This window comes from Dasypus novemcinctus, chromosome 21 (assembly GCF_030445035.2).
Source record: "Dasypus novemcinctus isolate mDasNov1 chromosome 21, mDasNov1.1.hap2, whole genome shotgun sequence".
Taxonomy (NCBI): Eukaryota; Metazoa; Chordata; class Mammalia; order Cingulata; family Dasypodidae; genus Dasypus; species Dasypus novemcinctus.
In genome coordinates, this window is record NC_080693.1 from 22,577,523 (window position 1) to 22,601,035 (window position 23,513).

General features: G+C 37.4%; 1 protein-coding gene across 1 annotated transcript in view; it reads left to right on the forward strand.

Annotated features, from left to right (window-relative positions):
* Positions 1-3,598: 3,598 nt before the first annotated feature.
* The window catches only part of LOC101413696 (myosin-8), a 31,126-nt gene continuing 11,211 nt past the window's right edge, over positions 3,599-23,513 (forward strand). The window contains exons 1-22 of the mRNA XM_004483142.4: positions 3,599-3,664; positions 5,826-6,062; positions 6,386-6,529; positions 6,609-6,765; positions 9,218-9,245; positions 9,339-9,447; positions 9,539-9,631; positions 9,764-9,827; positions 10,494-10,592; positions 10,685-10,788; positions 10,945-11,083; positions 12,550-12,668; positions 12,760-12,909; positions 14,596-14,766; positions 16,172-16,481; positions 16,572-16,639; positions 18,219-18,306; positions 18,391-18,508; positions 18,873-18,996; positions 19,095-19,231; positions 21,084-21,339; positions 23,228-23,470. Of these exons, the coding sequence (XP_004483199.4) occupies positions 3,599-3,664; positions 5,826-6,062; positions 6,386-6,529; positions 6,609-6,765; positions 9,218-9,245; positions 9,339-9,447; positions 9,539-9,631; positions 9,764-9,827; positions 10,494-10,592; positions 10,685-10,788; positions 10,945-11,083; positions 12,550-12,668; positions 12,760-12,909; positions 14,596-14,766; positions 16,172-16,481; positions 16,572-16,639; positions 18,219-18,306; positions 18,391-18,508; positions 18,873-18,996; positions 19,095-19,231; positions 21,084-21,339; positions 23,228-23,470 (3,024 nt within the window). The remainder of the gene's footprint in view (positions 3,665-5,825; positions 6,063-6,385; positions 6,530-6,608; positions 6,766-9,217; positions 9,246-9,338; positions 9,448-9,538; positions 9,632-9,763; positions 9,828-10,493; positions 10,593-10,684; positions 10,789-10,944; positions 11,084-12,549; positions 12,669-12,759; positions 12,910-14,595; positions 14,767-16,171; positions 16,482-16,571; positions 16,640-18,218; positions 18,307-18,390; positions 18,509-18,872; positions 18,997-19,094; positions 19,232-21,083; positions 21,340-23,227; positions 23,471-23,513) is intronic.

Here is a 23,513-nt window from a genome sequence, read left to right on the forward strand (position 1 = left end):
GCAAGCTCCGCAGATACAAGAAGGGGAGAGAACATGGTCATTTTGGTCCTGTCATGTGACAGGAGAAGGCTCAAACAACTAAAGAGACCAGAGCCCTAAGCAGTTGAGAATGCCTGGAAAGAAACAAGCCCTCCAGCCTACAGCTGAGATCAGAAGAAGATGGGCCCATGGAGCATTACGAGGAAAAGGAAGGTTGAACCCTCTCAGATATCGGTAATCATCTTGCTTTAACACATGGTAACAGATGTTGGTGAAAAAATACCTCTTAAATGGACTCTTTAGGGCCTTGTAACTGCAAGTTTCTACCCCAAATAAACATCCTTTATAAAAGCCAACAGATTTCTGGTACCTTGCATCAGCAACCCTTTGACTAATATACACATATTTTCAACTCTCTTGGGTATATGCCTAGGAATGGAATTGTTTAATGCATTATCTCAATGATCAAAATTATTGGCAAACTAGAAATAAAGTGTAGAGGAACTATCATACCTAGCAATGAAACATTATGTGCAATATAGTGAAAGTCAGGAATAAGATAAGGATATCCAAAATATTAATACTATCCAACATTATCCCAAAGGTCTTAGGCAATACACTAAGAGAAGAAAAATATATAAATTACAAAAAAAAAGATGCAAAATTGTGATTATTTTGTGTATGATAGATCAAAAATCCAAGGGAATCAAATAAATTTATTAGAAATGATAAGCAATTCAGCAAGAAGGCCAGGTAAAAGATAAGAGAAAAATCAATAAATTGATTAGGGATTGTGTTTATGCGTTACAGAAAATCTAGGTAAGCAGTGCCTTAAATAAATTAGTGGTTTCGTTTTTCCTTCACACAATAAGAAATCCAGCTCACAGAAGTCAAGACTAAGGTCTCTGGCACTCCCTTGACCTTTCTCTAAAGACTATTAAATTTGTTCTATGCAGAACAAAAGATAAGAGGGTAAAGGAAATGATAGTACCTGTGGAATCTGCCCTCTTTTAATAAAAGAGCTTTACTAGAAACCCTAACCAGCAACTTCTGCTTACATTTATGGTCCATTGGATGGGCTAGAAAAGAAATTGTATTAGGAAAATTTTCTGTCAATAAGGAAAAAAAATAAAAAGAAATCCCTATCTTATATCATTCACATACATACAAGCACACACATCCAAAAATAAAAACACAGATAAGCAAAGAGGAAAAAAAAGTCTGCAATCCCAGTATCCAGAGAGAAAATAAGATATAAACATACTATTTTTTAAAAAGAATTAGATTAGAATTTGACTCTGAGTCCTTGAGTTAGAGAAAGGCTTCTTATACAATAAAACAGCAAAATCATAAAAGAAATTTTTTATAATTTTGACTACACAAAAAATTTAAAACTTCTGTAAGACCAAGATGCTATAGTAGAAGTTTTAATATGAGTAATACCAAAATAATCCAGGGATGGAGGGAATGGGTAGAGATATAGATGAAACAAGAATGACCATATACTGATAATTAGTGCTGGATGATGAGTACATTGAGTTCACTATACTATTCCCTCTACTTTAGCATACGTTCGAACTTTTCCCATATTATTATTCATGTACTAACATAGAAAATGATCCAGACGTATAGAATGGGAAAAAAGCAAGTTGGTAAGTATGTAAATATGAGAGAAGGGAGGGTATCTGCATTGTGAGTGTTCATCTGAGGGGAATTTCAATGTAATCTGTTAGGCTTTAATCATACATGTAATTAAAATATAAAGGGTTACATACTGCATATGTTTATCTAAACTCACAGAAATGGAATTAATATGTATCCAGTGTGTCATAGTTGACAAAAGAATCAAAGCATGTGTAAAGATTCAGAACTGCTAACCCAAAATTTGTAAACTTTATTGTATGTAAAATTTTCTTCAAATTTTAAATAAAGCAAAAACACCTTCTAGAACTGCCACCTAAAAAGGGCAAATTCTGCTGTATGTAAATTATACCTCAATATATGTGACCTTAAAAAAAGGAAATTTTTTAATTTAAAAAGAATATCACATAGTTTGATGAAAGAATAATGGTATATATGTGGTAGATGATAGACTGTGGTTAACAATACAAATATACATTATACAAATGTACAATACTAATACATGGTATTAACAATAAGGGATGTATGGAAAACTATACCAAATATAAGCTATAAACCATAGTTAGAAGTAATATTTTGAGCATCTGAGTAAACTAGATCCTAATCAGATGCCTAAACATCAGCAAAAATTACAAACCATACTAAGAAAATAGAAGACATGGCCCAAGAAAATGAATATATCAAAGCCCCAGAAGAGATGCAGAATTTGAGAAAACTAATCAGTGAGATGCACATAAATTTCCAAAATCAAATTAATGAGTTGAAAGACAATATGGTTAAAGAGATTAATGGCATCAAGAAGACATTGAGTGAGCACAAAGAAGAATTTGAAATCCTGAACAGAAAAGCAACAGAGCTCATGAGAATGAAAGACACAATAGGTAAGATAAAAAACACATTAGAGGCATACAACAGCAAACAAGAAATGATAGAAGAAAGAATAAGTGATATGGAAGACAGAACAGCTAAAATTGAAGAGAGAAAAAAGAATAGAAAAAAATGAGCAGGGGCTCAGACAGTTGAATGATAACACAAAATGCAACAACTTACTTGTCACGGGAGTTCAAGAAAGATAAAAGAAGGGAAAAGGAGTAGAATGAGTATATGAGGAAATAATAGCTGAAAATTTCTCAACTCTCATGAAAGAAATGAACTTACATGTCCAAGAAGCACACCATACCCCAATCAGAATAAACCCGGATAGACCTATTCCAAAACACATACTACTCAGAACATCAAATGTCAAAGATAGAGAGAAAATTCTCAGAGCAGCAAGGGAGAAGCAAACCATCACATACAAGGGACATCCAGTAAGACTTAGCACAGATTTCTCTTCAGAAACCATGGAGGTGAGATGACATAACTAGGGTACTAAAAGAGAAAACAGCCAGCCAAGAATTCTTTATCCAGCAAAACTGTCCTTCAAATATGAAGTTGGATATAAAATATTCACAAACAAACAGAAATTAAGAGAGTTTGCAAAAAAAGAATCCACTTTTGCGGGAAGTATGAAAGGAAGCCTCAGAACCTGAAAGAAAAAAAAGACAGGAGAGAAAGGCTTGGAGGAGAGTATCAAAGTAATAGTTTGATGTTGTTACTTCATAATCTGTAACAAATGTCCCACAACAATGCAAGGTGTTGGTGGAGAGATGATGTATGGGAATTCTACAAGTTATGCATGATTGTTGTGTAATCTCATAACTTCTCTAATATAAAAATATATTAAATAATAAGGGCATAAATTACATAGTACAGAAAATTTCCTGATATATTAATTTTACAGATTACAGGACACCATATGTACATAATATGATCACACTTACACATTTATATTTTATCTTCTCTCCAGATACAGGGATTGCAGACTTTAGTTTTCCTCTTTGCTTATCTATGTGTTTATTTTTTCTACAATGAATACATTTTATTTTGTAATAAGATCATTACTTTTTTCCAATATTGGGTGGGTAGTCACTGGCCAATGAGGAAGACTCAGGTTAAAGAAGCTCCTCACAAAGGCTCTACAGCCCAAGCACGGACTCCAAGGGTAAGCCCTGGCAGTGTCCCAGGGGAGTGCGGGGGGGGGGGCGGGTAGTTCCTATGGTAACAAATACAGTAAAGTGGTTGGGGTGGGACGCGACAATGTGTTCCTAAGTATCTGATCACTGGGTTACCACAGGCATGTATGGAAGAGTTTGCCAAATGGAATATAGCGCTTATTAACTTACTTTGAGGCCCCACCAGGCACTGTCAAAGATTACCTTGCCAGCATACTAGAAAGCATTCTCTGCCGGCAGATTGGGCCCTGTCAAATTATTTATAGGAGATTGGTTTGCATACTCAAAATGATATGAATACTTCTAATTATATCCAAACATGCCAAATGTCAGTACAAATTATACTGAGGGTTCATGTTGCCAAATGTCTTGCCCTAACAAAGAGGAGGTAGCTGCAGCATCAGCACATTAGCTCCTATATAAGCACGACTGACTCCTGCACCTTATCTCTACCAAGAACCCAGAGGTAAGAGATGGGGGCCTTGGGACTTGAAGGACCTCAGTGGGCAAAAAGGGCTGATCCCATAGCTTCCTTCTATAAGCATGAAACTCTCCCTCCAAATTCTGACTCTTATTCTCATGAAACCAAGTTTTAGACCAGGGAAATTTTAATTTTGTAAATATATTATTGCTGGAATTTCAGAGCTTTACTAATTTGTTGTTTCACAGTGTTGGATACTTTTGAACCTGCATTTTCATCTGAAACTCTAAAGGTAAGACTCAGCTTTATTAATTTATTAATCGCAGAGAGGATTTAGTCTAATGAAGTGGTGAACAACTCTTAATTATACACCATTTCCATGTTTTTGCAGTTATCTAAATAGACAGTATTTGAGTACTGCATATAACTATTTTACAGAATGTCTTATTCTCAGAGACTACCCTCACTCAAATTCCACAATTAAAAGACCAGTTAGGATAAAATGAACTTTGATAGTGATTTCTCAGCTACACACAGAAAACTGTCCAGGGGCAAGAGACTATTCCATACTAACTTGCCTCTACTGAAAAGGATGGAATATTTGGACATTTCCTAGACATTTTTTAAACACCCCCAAAAAAATTCTTATCTAAAAAAGTAACTGCAAACAAATGTCTTGTTAAAACCATAATGTTTTAACTATTTCTTGATGTTTTACTGTTAAATCTGTTGTTAGAAGACTTACTGTTGCTAGAAAGATTATTGTTCATTTAAGAAGTCACAAGTTTACACCCAGTGTGCTACACACTGTGCCTAATTTAGGGGAGATCCTGGCCTTTCCCCAAGTAACTTATTACCTGAAGGTAAATTAAAAACTTCACCCATCTAACATGCTGGCCCTATAGAACCACCTCTATCAGTCAAGGTCAATGGCTTTACATGAATGTGATAAAAACATTTTTGTTCTCTTTCATTTTTCTGGGTGAAACACAAAGTAGCCTTTGGAATTTATGTGGGAAAAGAGACCTTCTTCATGCTGAAGCTCTCCTTTCTCTATGGTTAGATCTGTGAGCTGACAATTGAACTCTCTCATATGTCAGAAGAAGAACATGTAAAAAGAGATTTTGGAGTTAAGGCAATGCTAAGTCTCTTGGTAGCTAGCCAAATGACAAAAAATCTAGAGCACTGAAACTTTATTATGTTCTTTTAATGACTCACAGAGAAACATGACAAGAAATATCAACATAAAATAGATGTTAAGAATTATTTGGCTTATCCAAGAAAATGGCCACCTAAAAGGCAAAGATATTTTTGGTAGCTTTGAAAATAGGGACCTTCATTAGCAGAGAGAAACTTTCCTTCCCAACTATATGATTGTCCTAGCATATGGCAAATGCAAACATTATGCAGAAGTAGGAATTAAATAACACAGTAGCTATAGAAAAATCCATCAGCAGTTTTAAGGATTCCATTTTAATTCAATTGTAGGTACTCTAGCCCTGATGATCAAGGTAAGTTATCTGAGAAGGAAATTTGCAAATTTCAAAAGAAAATGAAGCCTCAGAATACAGTTTCACTCCAAACTAGTCCTTTAGACTAAGTTAGAACACTGGTGAATGACAAATTGGATGAAGAATTACAGCCCAGGCTGTGGATGCTCAACATTACTTTCAGATGACATCCTAATTCACATTTATGTTTTCTGGTTTCTATTTCCCCTTTTACCCAAGGCAGACTCCTCTGCTGAAAAAATCACAGCCATGGCAAGTTCAGACGCTGAGATGGCTGTTTTTGGTGAAGCTGCTCCTTACCTTCGAAAATCAGAGAGAGAGAGAATTGAGGCACAAAATAAGCCTTTTGATGCTAAAACATGTGTTTTTGTCGTGGAGCCCAAGGAATCCTACGTGAAGAGCACTATTCAAAGCAAGGAAGGGGGGAAAGTAATTGTAAAGACTGAAAGCGGAGTAGTAAGTACAAACATAAGGAAAGCACCCCTCCCCCCATTTTATTAGCCTATTGCCAATACAAACACCCTTCTAATCAATCTGTAGCCATCCAATCCCAACTTGGAAGGCAAAAGAAATTCTCGTCAGTAACCCCATTTCTCTTCTTCCCAGCATCCCATAGGACTTTACCCACTAACATTGCCCTTCACTATTTCCCTTCAGCTAGATTTTCATGCCTTTATTTAAAGAGTATTTCATAGTATAAATGTAAAGTGTCTGTGATTGTAGTTTTATAAACAAAACATAACCATTAATACAAATGGGTCTCTTACTTTATTTGCCAGACTCTAACTGTCAGGGAAGACCAAGTCTACCCTATGAACCCTCCCAAATATGACAAGATCGAGGACATGGCCATTATGACCCACTTGCACGAGCCTGGAGTGCTGTACAACCTCAAAGAGCGCTACGCAGCCTGGATGATCTATGTGAGACCCATAAACATCTTTTTATTCTGTTTATTTCTCTGATTACAAGATCCAAATGATCACTTTTTGGTTTCCCCAGACCTATTCAGGTCTCTTCTGTGTCACCATCAACCCCTACAAGTGGCTGCCAGTGTATAACCCTGAGGTGGTGGCTGCCTACAGAGGCAAAAAGCGCCAGGAGGCCCCACCCCACATCTTCTCCATCTCTGACAATGCTTATCAGTTCATGCTGACGGGTGAGTGATGCATCTATTTTCAGAAATGTGTAAATAGATACTTAACAGACAGGTTGCTAGGGAATTAATTATAATAATACATTCCAGCTGCATGGCTTCACTGTTTTCAAAGAACTTTCAGAGCTATGAGGGCATGTTCTCCCCGACAGTCATCTCCCATTTTACAGATGAGCAAAGCAAAAGCTCACTGAATTTCTTTGACCTGCCCAAGCCAACACAGCTTGTAAGTGGGAACCTAGCTGAAACAATGAGCAGACCTCTGTATTTATTGTTCTCCCACATTTTTTACTTTCTGATTTGGACAGACAAAAAGTTCAAACATATAATTTTTAAAATATCCATATCCATATCCACAGCAATCAAGGTAAACATTTATCAGAATTAGCTGGAAAACATTATGAATTCTTGCCCTTTATATTTAAATAACATTGCTAATGTTACTGGTCACTGGGGTAGAACATGAGTAAAGAAAATGCTGTGGCTTTCCTCCCAAAGCTTTTGACGTATTTTCCTATTAGAATGGAAGAAAAAAGTACCCCTTTCTTTGAAAATATATTTTTTAAAGTGTATCAGTTATTCCTGCCTTATTAAAGCATAAGCATACAGCATTGATAAACACTCTAGGCCTCCAAATACAGCATTAAAACCTTCATCCTCACACACCAAATGTACTGTCTTTGGAAATACTTTAAATTCTTGAGTTTCCTGTTGTTCCTTGGGGTTTTGGAAACTGAGTGACGTGTTTTGGGATTTTTTTGTTTCTTTTTTAATTTGTTTGTTTTCTTGCACTTGCTTTTAAACTGTCTTTTTAACGGAAAAGAGAGAAGAGAAAGTGAAAAATAGGAGTCTGCCATTACAAATTGACCAGCTGTACTACAAGGATTCCATGCCAGTGAATGATTCTTTGGTTGTTAATGGAAGCTAGCTTCCTCCCAGAAATTATCCAAAAGCAGCTCATTTCTTAGGTTTTGGTATTCAGCAGATGTATTTGCTATGTACACCACTACCACTACCAAGATCCCCACAAGCCAGCTTTGGGGCTGCTCCAAATTCAAGGTTACTTATAGCTCACAAACATTATTTTCATATAAAAGCATGCAAAACTCTGTGGCATGTGACAGAACACTGGTTTGTTGTTGTTTTTTTTAAATCAATGCTCCCACTAGATATGTTATGATTTTTCATGATTTTGCTTATAATCTGAATATTATCCAAAATTTGTAACTACTTCTCTGAAGAGAATTTTAGAATTCTCTAAAATCTATAACCTACCAGTATAGAATTGGAATCTTAACTCAGCAAACTGATATAATACCAACATGTCAGTCACATAACTAGCTGCAACATTTGTCCCGTTATTTAGAACTGTATATAAGATTAAAAGGAAAATAAAAGTAAATAAACACAAACATTCAAAATTTCAGATCCCTTCCATATTCAGTAATACCAATAGTAGAATTTATATCAAGAATTGGGAGACCAGGTACAAGAAAGTCAAAAGACCTATAAATCTCTGACAGTAACAAGCTATATAATTAGCATTAGAAAAGACTTCTTTCCATCTCAGTTTCTTTATGTGTTCACTGAAAGAGTTGGCCTAAGCAATTTCGAAGATCACATAAAACTTCAAAATTCTATGATTCTTAATGAAGCATTTACAGATGAAATCTTATGATGTAGAGGATTTCCTTTGAAATAATCCAATGGTATCAGAATAAGGATATGGATGAAATAAAATTATTCATATGTTAATAATTATTGAAACTGGGAAACGGACTTTGGCCCAGTGTTAGGGTGTCCGTCTACCATATGGGAGGTCCGCGGTTCAAACCCCGGGCCTCCTTGACCCGTGTGGAGCTGGCCATGCGCAGTGCTGATGCGCGCAAGGAGTGCCGTGCCACGCAAGGGTGTCCCCCACGTGGGGGAGCCCCACGCGCAAGGAGTGCGACCATGAGGAAAAGCCGCCCAGCGTGAAAAGGAAGAGCAGCCTGCCCAGGAATGGCGCCGCCCACACTTCCCGTGCCGCTAAAGACAACAGAAGCGGACAAAGAAACAAGACGCAGCAAATAGACACCAAGAACAGACAACCAGGGGAAGGGGGGAAATTAAATAAATAAATAAATCTTTAAAAAATAATAATAATTATTATTGAAACTGAATTACGAGTACATAGGGCTTATTATACTAGCCTCTCTACCTTTGTATATACTTGAAATTTTCCATAACAAAAGTTTAAAACAAACAGCAAACAAAATGGTGATTCTTTCCTCTCATGTTCACAAATTTTGCTCTGAGACAGAAGTGGCTATTTTGGAGGCGAAACGCAAAATCAAAATAGTAGCTGACATCTTCAAAATGTTAAGAACAAGATGTGTTTGATCTGAATGGATTCAATAATCTTCATATTGAATTACGTTCTTTCTTACTGAAGGTCTTGGTTTTTCTTTCACAGATCGTGAGAACCAGTCCATCCTGATCACGTACGTGACATTTTTATTTTCTTCTCTGCTTTGCGGTGGGTGTTGACAATATGGCTTGTTATTCTGACCTCTTCTCTGATTTCTGTTTGATAGCGGAGAATCTGGAGCAGGAAAGACTGTGAACACCAAGCGTGTCATCCAGTACTTTGCAACAATTGCAGTGACTGGGGAGAAGAAGAAGGAGGAAAGCGGCAAAATGCAGGTAGGTCTGGTAGCCAGAGACAGAATCAAGACTGTCAGGACTCTCAAGAAGTCCCAAGCCCCAGGTGTGAGGACCGCTGTTGCTTTTGCAGGGGACCCTGGAGGATCAAATCATCAGTGCCAACCCCCTCCTGGAGGCCTTTGGCAACGCCAAGACCGTGAGGAATGACAACTCCTCGCGCTTTGTAAGTCTCTTGACCATAACAGAGTCTTCTCACCCTCAAGTGTCAGAGGAGCCTTGTCTGAATTATTATTTCAATTGAGTATCTCTTGTGCACTTCAATTTTTAAATACTAAATAATCTATTTCTTTTCAAGGGCAAATTCATTAGAATTCACTTTGGTACTACAGGGAAGCTGGCTTCTGCTGATATAGAAACATGTGAGTAACAGCACCACTGAAAATCAAAACAGAAACAACTGATTTCATTTGCGGGGTATTTTTGCAAGACTTGCTGTGCAAGGAGCCTGTAAAACATTGACCTGCTACCAATACTGTCTATGGGCTAATGCCACAGTTATACATAATCCACTGTGTGCTCCATTTACCTCAATTTCACACTGATGGTTATACAGCACATTCTAGAAGAATTTCTGCCTCAGAAGCAACCATGATTTTTTCCCCATACGTTACCTACGAGTTCCTGTGTTACCTATGGGTTCATAATACCTGTCTATGATTTGGTCTTCATTTGAGCCTCAGTAGATGTTCTCAAGGTATCTTCTTCATCATAGAGTAAGTCCAACATGATCTGAGCAAGGAGATATTAGGTATCATTTATAATAGAGGTCACGGGTTTTCAATATGAAAAGTTCATTTGTTTAAAGCAGTTATTCTTTAGTCTCTGCTCTTAGTCAGTGAACTAAATGGACAACTGCCACATGTATCTGCAATTCTAATATGTAGCATCAAGAGATCAATCATCAAGCTGAAATCTCAGTGCAGCTAAACATAATGCCCCCAATTTTGGCGAAAAACATTGAGGCTCATTTAATAGCTCAGAAGCACTGATTTTTTTCCTAATTCAGAACCTACCTTTCATTTCAGATCTTCTAGAAAAGTCTAGAGTTACTTTCCAGCTAAAGGCAGAAAGAAGCTACCATATTTTTTATCAGATCACATCCAATAAAAAGCCAGATTTAATCGGTAAGAAAAAACTTAAACTCACAGGCTAGAAGTTGGTAGTTTTATTAACAAGTTCTAATGTAAAACATATACTGTGAATTCTATGTACCCAGAAATGCTCCTGATCACCACCAACCCATATGACTATGCCTTTGTCAGCCAAGGTGAGATCACAGTTCCCAGCATCAATGACCAAGAAGAATTGATGGCCACAGATGTAAGTCAATATACTTAAAAAAAAAAAAAACATTATGTGTGGTAATGACAATAGTTACTCTACTGTAAGTGCGGTTAACTGAGGCTATAGTATAAATTCTCCTAAATAAGTTAGTCTCTTCTTCCCTAACTTTTTTCCTATCATCTCTCCTGGCAGAGTGCCATTGACATCCTAGGCTTTACTCCTGAAGAGAAAGTATCCATCTATAAGCTTACAGGGGCAGTGATGCATTATGGGAACATGAAATTTAAACAAAAGCAGCGTGAAGAACAAGCTGAGCCGGATGGCACTGAAGGTACCAAGTGAAATCTCCATCTGGGTTTGAATCATAGAATATGGGGAGGAAAAAAAAAGTAGGGAGGGCTATTCTAAACACAACTTTTTAGCCAAGCTTCTGAAGGGCATATACACATTTACACACACACACACACAGGGTGACTAAAAAGTAATGAAAACAATTCTATAAAACATACAAAAAAGTCTCTCAATTTTATCATTCCCAAAGTATTCTCTCCATGTTTTTGCTACTCAGTATATGTTTATGTAGAAATACATTCCTATCTATCTATCCATCTACCTAAGCATACATTTAACTATCCATCAATCTATCCATGTATTTATCTGTCATTGGTCTATCTGGGGTGCTCCCAGAGAGATTATACAGCATCCCTAGGTAGCATCCCTAGGAATTGTGGGCCAAGAGAAGACACATCTCATGCCTTCCTCAAGCCCCTTCCTTCCTAACATCTCCATACCTCCACCATTTGTAGTCAGTATAAATAAGGTAAAATGAGCCTTTTAGCCACTTGCAAGGAGATATCTATAAAGCACAAACTAGGGCCAGATAATTGGAAACAGAATGAGATGTACTGGCAATAATGGATATGTATATAGGAATACTTTGTATATTCATCTCTTTTACCAGTAGCTAGAAAAACCTAGCAGATGGCAATAGGGGATCTGCTCAAACACAGAATTGGGAACAAAGGATGCCCTTACAGACATCTATATGCATGGGTATGTTGTCTACACATAAATCTGTAGACAGTAAAGGTAGCAAATAAGATTTTTTAAAAAGGAACTGATAAAGAAAAAGCATGTATTCCACATACAGAAAGAGCACTCAAGGTACAGGATCTGCTAGGGAAACTTAAAATTATCTGTTCACCTTTCCTGACCACCCCAACTTGACATTCTTTCTCCCTCTTCTAAACTTTTGAGTACTTACTTTTTTACCTGACAAGTGGCATTTACATTTACATTACAGCCACTGACAGAATTTTAGAAAGGAACTTGTAGGGACTGACCTGGGAAATCTAATCCCCACATTTTCAGATAAAGAAACTGATCCAGTGAAGTTAAATCATGAGTCGCAAAACTGAGATAAGAATCCAAATATTCTGACTTTCACCCCTCCTTAACAGTGAATATTAAGGTGTATTTATCTTATCCTTCCCGCTACAGCTATTGTGTCTTAAGGGACTTGATCTTTTGCTTTCCATAAGCACTGCCATAAACACTGCACATATGCTTATTGATGACAAATTTCTCAAAAGCTACTGGCAACAAATCACAAAAGCCAGTGTAATTGATAAAACCATTCAATGGCAAGTACATGCCCTAATGTACAGAATTTCATGTGATTTTCTATAGAATTATTTAAAGCTTATTTCAATAATAAAGAAATTGGATGGGAGGAAATGGAAAGATTTGGTTAAAGATCTCCATTATTAAATATTACTTCTTGATGTGTGTCTGCAGTTGCTGACAAGGCAGCCTACCTCCAGAGTCTGAACTCTGCCGACCTTCTCAAAGCTCTCTGCTACCCCAGGGTGAAGGTCGGCAATGAGTACGTCACCAAAGGCCAGACTGTGCAGCAGGTAAGCGCACAACCTCAATGAACCATACACAACCTGGGCCTCCGTGACATGTCTTTGATAATGCCAACAAACAACTGCTCTGTCTGTGAAGGTGTACAATGCAGTGGGCGCTCTGGCCAAAGCCGTCTACGAGAAGATGTTCCTGTGGATGGTCACCCGCATCAACCAGCAGCTGGACACCAAGCAGCCCCGGCAGTACTTCATCGGGGTCTTGGACATTGCTGGCTTTGAGATCTTCGATGTGAGTTATCTTCATATTAAAAATATATATTAAAAAATATATATTAAAAATATAAAAAGTGGAAGGGAAGTAATCATGGGCTTTGATACACTAGGTGTTTACCATTATTTGTTTACATTTATAGTGTCCACAGTGCTTTTTCTAACACTATACCTAGAATGTGAATTATCTTCAAGATATCTAACAGGTATTATAGCATAATAACAATAAATACCTCATGTTTATTGAGCCGTCAGTATGCTTATGACACTATACTCAGCAATCCAAAACGTTACCTCATTTCATGTTTAAAACAACCCATGAAGGAGTAACTAATTACCCCCAATTATGTGAGAAGAAACTGAGACTCAGGAAAATCAAAGCACTAAGGATCACATAGTCAGTGTAAGACAAAGCAAGACCCAATCTCATCACTGCACCACTCTCATGCTCAGCCACTTGCCCAAACACAATTCCACCTTATCATAGATTTGCCCATATGGGCATCGGCTAACCACCCTCTACTCCCTTTCTTTCTCCTGTAAACCTCTCTTCCAGATTCTAGCTCTGTAATGGAAGAACTTTTATCACTGATATAAAAGCAGTGACCACCAGAGGGAGAGGGAAGAATACGTGTAATATGGGGGCATTCTCAGGACACTGGAACTGTCCTGCATGACACTGCAAGACAGATACAGGCTACTATATACTTTGTAATAACCTACAAAATTGTGCAAGATAGGATGTAAACTGTAATGTAAACTACAGTCCACAGTTAGTAGCAATGCTCCAATATATGTTCATCCATTTTAATAAATGTATCACACTAATGAAGGATGTAAATGAGGGGCAAGTGGGGCTGGGGGGGCATATGGGAATCCCCTATATTTTTACATAACATTCATATAATCTAAAATGTCTTTAAAAATAAAACTAAAAATTTAAAGACAAAGCCAGGATAGGAACCCACACATTTGGTCTATATATAAGGCATCTCCCATAGACCAGAAAGGGCCCAAAGTTAGAAGCTAGGGAAAAATCATTCTCTCTCTTCCAAATTCATCTTACACAAAACATTTCACCTCCAGGGTATCAGTTTTGTCATCTATCAAGTAAATGAGTAAATTATTACAAAGACACTTTCAGAACTTCAACTGCTATAATATATCCAGTCTCTGCTTTCCGAGACCTAACAAATGGGGTTTACCAAATGACTGATAGGAAGAAAAGATAAATTGGCCTAGTCATTTAATTTTAAACATCAGCTAAAGACCTTAAGATAAGCTTTCCTTAATAACGTGACAGTCAAAGAGAACTTTATTTGAATTGGGAAAGTGGTATGGTAAAAGATTTAAGGCTTTCCAATCATTTACTTTCCCTTTTACCCTTAAATCTGAACCATAACTTACAGGACCATGGTTGTATATTATTTCCCACACAATCTTAGATATGGAATGAGGTGGATTCTTCCTAGAACTCTTGCTGTGTAATTGATGCCTATGCCCTACATAATGTCCCAAGTCATGAGAAAGGCTCATGTCAATAATGATCAATTTTATTCTGGAATATTTCAAGGAACAACATTAGTTTAAATTGCATTTCATTACTATATGCCACATTTTTTTTCAATAAAAGAATTCTTCCATTCATGAATTCTACTGCTATAAAATCTATTTCATATTGAAAAATCTCTACAAATTTGTGCAGTTCAACAGCCTGGAGCAGCTCTGCATCAACTTCACCAACGAGAAGCTGCAACAGTTTTTCAACCACCATATGTTCGTGCTGGAGCAGGAGGAGTACAAGAAGGAAGGCATCGAGTGGACGTTCATCGACTTCGGGATGGACCTGGCTGCCTGCATCGAGCTCATTGAGAAGGTCTGTATGACTTACAAAGAGAGGCTGGCTGTTATGATAACTTTCCAGGCTGTCACAAGCAATTCTAGTAAGTATTGCTGCAGTTCTGAGATTAGAACAAATTCTAAAAGTTATACTTTACTATCTGGAAATCACTTCCTCAACTTTTCCCTAAGAAGTATCAGAGAATGTTTAGTTCTAACCAGTTTTTTTTTTTTAAGATTTATTTATTTATCTTCTCCCCTCATTGTTTACACTTGCTGCCTGCTCTCTGTTCATTTGTTGTGTACTCTCTGTGCCTATTCATCTTCTCTTTAGGAGGCACAGGGAACTGGGAGAGGTGCTCAAATTGCTTGAGCCACCTCAGCTCCCTGCTTTGTTGTGTCTCTCATTGTCTTTCCTCTTTCTTGCATCAGCTTGATGCACCAGCCAGTCACACAAGCTCACTGTCTTGCTCATTTTCTCCAGGAGGCACCGGGAACTGGACCCAGGACCTCCCATGTGGTAGGCAGGAGCTCAACTGCTTGAGCCACATCCACTTCCCTAGTTTTATTCTAACACTGACTCAAACCCAACTTTAAAGCACCACTGAAAACTCTATTGAAAGGGTCTGCCTCACTAGAAGCACTACCTCATTACTTCTAAACCTATCTTCACTATTATCCAGGATCCAAGAAGACAGCAATCAGAATAAATCTTTTTTCCAAGTAAAAGGTAAAGCATAGGTAACACAGCTAGGGCTTATGTGATATCTAATCTGTTCAAAAGTCAATAAATCAAATTGCTTATGCTTCTTCATAATCTATCTGTAAAGAGATTAAATACACAAATATCTTTAATAAGGTCTTGGTCACACTGTTTAATTATTGCTTTTAGGGTAAACGTCATTCTCAGTAAGTCCTTTTTGTAGCAAATTAAAACTTTGACAACAGATTAATTCACTTACTAGGAAAAACATATGATAAATAAAAAACATTTTAACAAATTACCCCCACATGCTGTTCTGACATTTGAAATTTATATACTTATTTTAATAAAAAACAATGCTACGTAAACTATAATCCATGGTTAGTGGCAATGCTACGTGTTCATCAACTGTAAAAAATGTACCATACTAAATGAAGGATGTTGTTAATGTGGGAAAGTATGGGAGGGGTAGGGAATGGGTATATAGGAATCCCCTATATTTCTTATGTAACATTTATGTAACCCAAAGTATCTTTTTAAAAAACTTAAATTATTTAAAAAAGCAAAACAATGCTACAGAGAATGTAGAAGGAATGGTGAAAAAGTCATTCTCATAATAATAAATTTACTTCTTTGAGCTGTGACCCTGGTTTACTTCATAAATATATTTAATTAGGGGTGGTCATAATTCAATCACATGGCATTCACCACTGAAACCCAATGTCTTTTTGGAATTCAGCCACTGGGCATCTTCTCCATCCTGGAAGAGGAGTGCATGTTCCCCAAAGCAACAGACACCTCCTTCAAGAACAAGCTGTATGACCAGCACTTGGGCAAGTCTGCCAACTTCCAGAAGCCCAAGGTTGTCAAAGGCAAGCCTGAGGCCCACTTCGCCCTGATTCACTATGCAGGCACAGTGGACTACAACATCACTGGCTGGCTGGACAAGAACAAGGACCCCCTGAACGACACTGTGGTCGGGCTGTACCAGAAGTCTGCCCTGAAGACTCTGGCCAGTCTCTTTTCCACATACGCTGGTGCTGAAGCAGGTACTTTCTGTGCCCTTAATCTAAATTGCACCCATTCCCAGAGAATGTGCAAGTAAGATTCAGTCTTGATGGGTTTTCTTTTTACCTCAGATGGCAGTGCAAAGAAAGGTACAAAGAAGAAGGGCTCTTCTTTCCAGACTGTGTCAGCTCTCTTCAGGGTAAAGTACAAATTTAATTTGAAAAACCTCATCAGTTTCTATGAATTGTCATAATTATCAGATTTAGAATAAATTAGGAGGAAAGGAATGTTAGTAGGAATCACTTCAAATACTCAGTCTCATCAGAGTATAGCCACAGCAACATCTTTCCTATAGGAAGGATACTTTACCCATTCTTTATTATGATTACCTAATTTATTCAAGAATGCCACAATGTTCTTAGAAGCTCTCTTATTATATAAGGCTGGCTTTTAAAGAAGCATAGCTAAACTTCAAAGCTGTTCCCTGTGGAAGACTGTATTCTTAATCCACTAACGTTGCTCTATGAGAATGTTCCTTAGATAGAGAACACACCTGAGATACTCTTTAGGACATTCTTCTACCAAAGCCAATCTTTGTTCTCTGAAGGGGAATTTAATTTTTTTCAATAGCTGAAAATCATCTAAAGCCAAGCATAGTGATTTAGATGGATGATTAAACTAGAAAATGTCTCTTAAAATTAAAATAATCACAAAAATAATTTTGCTACAAAATAATTTTATTTTATTATATAACTTAAAAACTGGCTCTTCCAGAGGAGAGCGTACAAAATGTCTGGCCTAATGGCTGCTCTATTAGAATTTGTATGGCTAAGTTTCATTCCTTTTAAAACCAAAATGCTTATATGTCCTAAGAACTAAACAGGAAAACTGCCCTTGTTATTTTTCTTTCTCACTACCGATCTGAATGATCTACTTTCAATTTGTTTTCAAGTCTAGAAAGTCATATTACTAGTATTACTAGTATTATACCTAGTATTACTGCCTAATAGTTAACTAAAACATGAAAAAAACTCTGCCTTCTCAAAGAGTATACCTAAGAAATATTCAGAAATATTTACATCTGAGTTTTCTATGGTTGAATAAAACATCGTCCTTTGCTACAACCAATTCCTCCATGTCTGGAAAAACGTCACCTATATGCCCCAAATGATGGATCTTTTTCAGTTCCCCAAGATCTACCCACACAAAATTATATTGTCTCATAATTTTAGACTCCAAAAAATAAACAAAAACAAGAGGTTAGAAATTCCAGGGAATAATAAACCTGAGAAAGGAATGGCAAAAAATTTGGAAATTATTAACCTGAGTTACCACTGTAAACAACTACTGAGAAAATCGTTAACAACGAGAGAGACAGAAGAGACCTGTGAGATAATCACCATTATTTTCAGATAAGGCCCAGAGAGACCAAAGGGATTTTACAGACAGCTCATTAATGGCAGAGCTGAGATCATAGCCTTTTGTCTTATCTTCTCACTCCCAAGGAAGAAGGCTTCCTCTGCATCAAGGCTACTGAATTTGTAATTTGTTTATAAGACAGTTTCTAGGTATTACACATCAATACCTCAGAGATCTGCAATTCTTCCCAACACTTTGGCCTCTTGGTTACTTGGCAGGCTAGAACCCTTGAGACATTCAAACTACTGAGTAATTGAAGCCTCCTATGCCTATACCTAACTGTTAAGAAAAGTGACTAGGTTAATTCCATATCATTATGAAAAAGCAGTCTGAAATTGAACTTTCTCATTGATTTCTAGGAAAATTTAAATAAACTGATGACCAATCTGAGGAGCACACACCCTCATTTCGTAAGGTGTATCATTCCCAATGAAACCAAAACTCCTGGTAAGACCCAAGAGAGAAAAATAATCAAACAGACTCAAGTTTTAAAATTCAGGACCTAGTAGTAAATGTTCTGATATATTTTAGGGGCAATGGAACATGAACTTGTCCTACACCAGTTGAGGTGTAATGGTGTGCTTGAAGGCATTCGGATCTGCAGGAAGGGATTCCCAAGCAGAATTTTATATGGGGATTTTAAGCAAAGGTAAGTCTGTCTTAGATGTATTTTACAGAATGCCATGAATTGTTCTTCATCTTAATTGTTGCCCTCTGTTCAACATATTTCATGTATCCAACTTAGTATATATTACAAAACTAAGAAATCAAATAATATAATCTTGTAGAAGGACAGAATAACAAGCACAAAGAAATGACGTTTCTGAATAAGAGGAAGGAGGCATGTATTAGATTATTTTAAAAACACATTGTTTTACTCAGACCCTAAGGAACAACAAGGTTTTCTACTTTTACTTTTCTCTCAGATTTTTATCATGTTTCTTGTGTCATTTTGTTAACAAATTTTTAAAAAAAAGAACAAAATTGTTACACATTCTTGTTTAATTGAACAGATACAAGGTTTTAAATGCAAGTGCTATTCCAGAGGGACAGTTCATTGACAGCAAAAAGGCTTCTGAGAAACTCCTTGCCTCTATCGATATTGATCACACCCAATATAAATTTGGACATACCAAGGTATATAGTTGTTATTTAGTTATATTTGATCCAAGCATCATCTGCCATTTCTGAGTCTCTGTAGCATGGGGATGATTTGTGACTCTTCTTTTCTCCAGGTTTTCTTCAAAGCTGGCCTTCTGGGGCTCCTGGAAGAAATGAGAGATGAAAAGCTGGCCCAGATTATAACAAGAACTCAAGCTGTCTGTAGGGGATTCTTAATGAGAGTAGAATACCAGAAGATGTTGCAAAGAAGGTAAAAAATAAACAGAGTGTCAGGACTAAATGGGTCCCTTGAAGACTATCAATCAGTATTCCTCATACAGTAACACTTGCATTTTTTTTTTTAAAGATTTATTTTTATTTATTTAATTCCCCTCCCCTCTCCCGGTTGTCTGTTTTCTGTGTCTTTTTGCTGCGTCTTGTTTCTTTGTCCACTTCTGTTGTCATCAGCGGCACGGGAAGTGTGGGCGGCGCCATTCCTGGGCAGGTTGCACTTTCCTTCACGCTGGGGGGCTCTCCTTACGGGTGCACTCCTTGCACGTGGGGCTCCCCTACGCGGGGGACACCCCTGTGTGGCAGGGCACTCCTTGTGCGCATCAGCACTGCGCATGGGCCAGCTCCACACGGGTCAAGGAGGCCCAGGGTTTGAACCGCGGACCTCCCATGTGGTAGATGGACGCCCTAACCACTGGGCCAAAGTCCGTTTCCAGTAACACTTGCATTTTGAGGCTAATATGTGCCTCTCACCCAGTTCAGAAATTGCCCATACAACACATCCACATGGTGCTTAAGCCCTCAACAGCTGGAGGCCCTCCAAAACTTCTCTCCTGAGTCCAATTTCTCCCTTTCCACACATCTCACAAAGAGCTGCAGGAATAATTTGCAGTAAACATAGTTTTTATCATGCCATATCTCAGTGTGTGGCTCCCTGTGGTCTCCATGTCATATCTGAGTTGCCTTACCTATTCATCAAGGCCCTCTCTATTCCCCACCTCATCCATTATTTCCAATCATAGAGCCTTTTCTTGCCAAGCTAAACAATCTGCTGTCTCCTTTCGCATACCTGTACAAACTCTCTCCCCTGACCCTAATTTATCTACTTTCCAATTCAAAATTTCCATTTTCCTTTCCCTAATTAACCTCACCCAACTCTATATACATAGCATTACTGCATTCTCTCATCTTACATCCACATTTTACATTTATTTTGCTCACTTGTACTTAATCAGCTACAAAATTATAAGTATTCCTGTCTTTTCCAGGTATTACAAGTTTTGTGTCTTGGTATCTACCTTCTCAGAGTTATAGTTCTTATAAATTTCGACCTATAAAAATAGAATTTCCATTTTAAAAAGCTTTAAGAGATATACACATTGCTATAAGGTAGTCAAGCCTTGCCAGCCTATTGCTACAGTGTGCAGGAGGGGTATCTTTGACTACTATTTTAAAATTGTATTTAAATAAAACAAAACTTGGAAACAGACTAGCACAAGCCATGCTAAATGCCCTGCACAGGTTAACAATCTAGATCTGCAAATAAAACTGAGGAACTTGAAAGAATTTGAGAAAAAGCCAGTATATTATCTGAAGAAGTTAACAATAGAAGTTTAGAGTGTAGATTCCTTGATGATCAAAATAAAGGAAGGGGATTCAAGAAGATAATAACTAGTTCAATATAGGTGGGATAATACAGAAAGCAACCTATGCTATTTCGTAATTCACATGCAGGCATTGTAACTGTCATACTCACTCCCAAATCACTAACATCCTAATACGTTAAATGATCTTAAAAAGGTTCATGTTACCCACAGAAAGTACCCACCTTCTAAAGATGGCTTCTTAGCAAGTGTGACAGAAACTTGAGAACACAGAATTGTTCAACATTAGTAACCCAGATGAGCAAGTGGTTTTACAGTAGACTACTGACTATGAGTATGAGAGTATCCACATGTGTGTATGTGTATAAAGCAAACAAATAACATAAACTGAGCTAGATATATCATATATTAGTATATATGGGGGTATCCATTAAAAAGAGATTGTGTATAATTAATAATAAAAATGCATCTATTGGATCATTCTACACTATTTTCATGTCACTTCAGAGAAGCCCTTTTCTGCATCCAGTATAACATACGTGCCTTCATGAATGTCAAGCACTGGCCCTGGATGAAACTGTTCTTCAAGATCAAGCCCCTCCTCAAAAGCGCAGAGACCGAGAAGGAGATGGCCAACATGAAGGCCGAATTTGAGAAAACTAAAGAAAGCCTAGCAAAGTCAGAGGCTAAACGGAAGGAACTGGAGGAAAAAATGGTCACTCTCTTGAAAGAGAAAAATGACCTACAACTCCAGGTCCAATCTGTAAGTATACTGTATTCTGAATGCATTAGGTTACTGAAAGTTTTCTAGTGTACGCGTATATTTTGGATTTACAAAGGGGCCTTTCCCGGAAAAAAATTTTTTTCAAGTCGTTTTTATATTAGTATTTCACTTAACTTTCAATATTCCTATGAGGAAGGTACAGTTATTTCTACATTACATATGGAAAAGGGAAGACTGAAGAATTTATTCAATAATACTAGAAAATTTAACAACCACGAAGGAAACAGTTTAAAGCCAAATCCTCAAATCTCAGGCAGGTATTTACCAATTTGCCTTGGGTGCTTTGTTCTACTTGAAAGTGCAGTCCTATTCTCTGAACACAAGTCTACAAGATGGTATTTAAATGCAACAAATATGGCATTCTTATTTCTCCCTGTATCTCCTTTCCCCAGGTCTCAAGAATTTAGCTCATGGGAGCAAATGTGGTTCAACTGGTTGAGCACCTGCTTCCCATGTAGGAGGCAACAGTTTGGGTCCCCAGTGCTGCCTAAGAACAGAAAAACAAACAAGCAAACAAATGAAAAATCAACTCAGGGGAGCTGACATGGTTGAGCATCAACTTCCCACATACAGGGTCCCAAGTTCAATCCCCAGCTCTGATACCTCAAAAAGTAGAAGTACAGAAATGTGCCCTCTGTCATCCTTCCTTTCAATACATCAATGGAGTTCTTAAAGCCTCTATTTTTTTGCTCAGGAAGGATTTATAATTACAGAAGCAGGTAGGACTGGCACGAGTGCTCTGGCCAAACATAACCTCCCAATTCCTTGCTTCAACAAGCCCAGCAATGTCATGAAGAAACCTGTGAAAGGGATAGTTTTCCTAAATTTTTAAAGCTACTTCCAACTTTTCACTCTGATAGCTTCACTTACAGGAAAGTCGCCTTTTTCCAAAGGCATAAGATCATCACCACGTCATTTTAACTCCTTTTCAGAGTTATCATCAGTTAATTAGCACAATCATTTATTGAGTGCATTACTGTTAACAATAAGCAGAAGAATCCTGAGAAGTCCCCATTACCATCCATTTAAATATTTTTAAAATTTAAGATATTAACAAAACACTGTGAAGGTAAATAAGTTCACCACTCCAGAGTAACCTAATAAGTTAGTGCTGAACTGATTTTTATGAGTCCTTTGAGAAGTCATTTATAAAAATTTTACTGAGCTATACAATTTCTCAGAATTATATATTCTTACATATTCTGAAATTCATTTTGAGATGAATGGGTAATCATGGAGATGAGAATGGAAATTTTGGGCAATTATATCACTGCTTATGGCCTATCAGGAAGGTCTGAACAGATAAAAATGCTGCATGTACATGTATTCAAAGGCTTAAAAGTATTTAAGTTTTTCTTCCTTTTCTTTTCTATTGTTAATTCAATCTAACAACTAGTTATTTGAGGGGGGTAGGAAAGAGCCAAAACCAAACTAACCTATTCAACTAAATAAAAATCTTTGGATCCCTCTTAGTGATCATTTACTCCAATGCACTGACTTACATAGGAGGAAGTTGAGAATAAAAGAAGAAAAGCAATTTGCTCATGGTCAGCTATACAGAAGCAATAACAGGACGAGAACACAAGTGTCCTTAGGCCTGTCTAAAGGTCTTTCTACTCTTCTATACCCTATCTTTTTTAATGATCAAGTGCTACAATCCAATCAATTTTCAAACCAGGATACTTCTAAAGCTATAATCTCTCTTGTCAATTAGCTCCATTTCCTCAGGCCATGTAATGTTCAATTAGGTTTAACTTTATATTCATACTGAAATATTCATCAGAACGTGATAAACACTATTTTGTGCAAAGAACAAGCTAAAAATAAGTAACAAATGCTCTAAAAATCTTAATGACTTTCTCGACAGGAAGCTGATGCCTTGGCTGATGCAGAGGAAAGGTGTGAGCAACTGATCAAAACTAAAATCCAGCTTGAGGCCAAAATCAAGGAGGTGACTGAAAGAGCAGAGGAAGAGGAAGAGATCAATGCTGAACTGACAGCCAAGAGGAGGAAACTGGAGGATGAATGTTCAGAACTCAAGAAAGACATAGATGACCTTGAGCTGACACTGGCCAAGGTTGAAAAGGAGAAACATGCCACAGAAAATAAGGTAGGGATCCTATTCTGCTGTACTGTATGGAAGTTCCCCCACT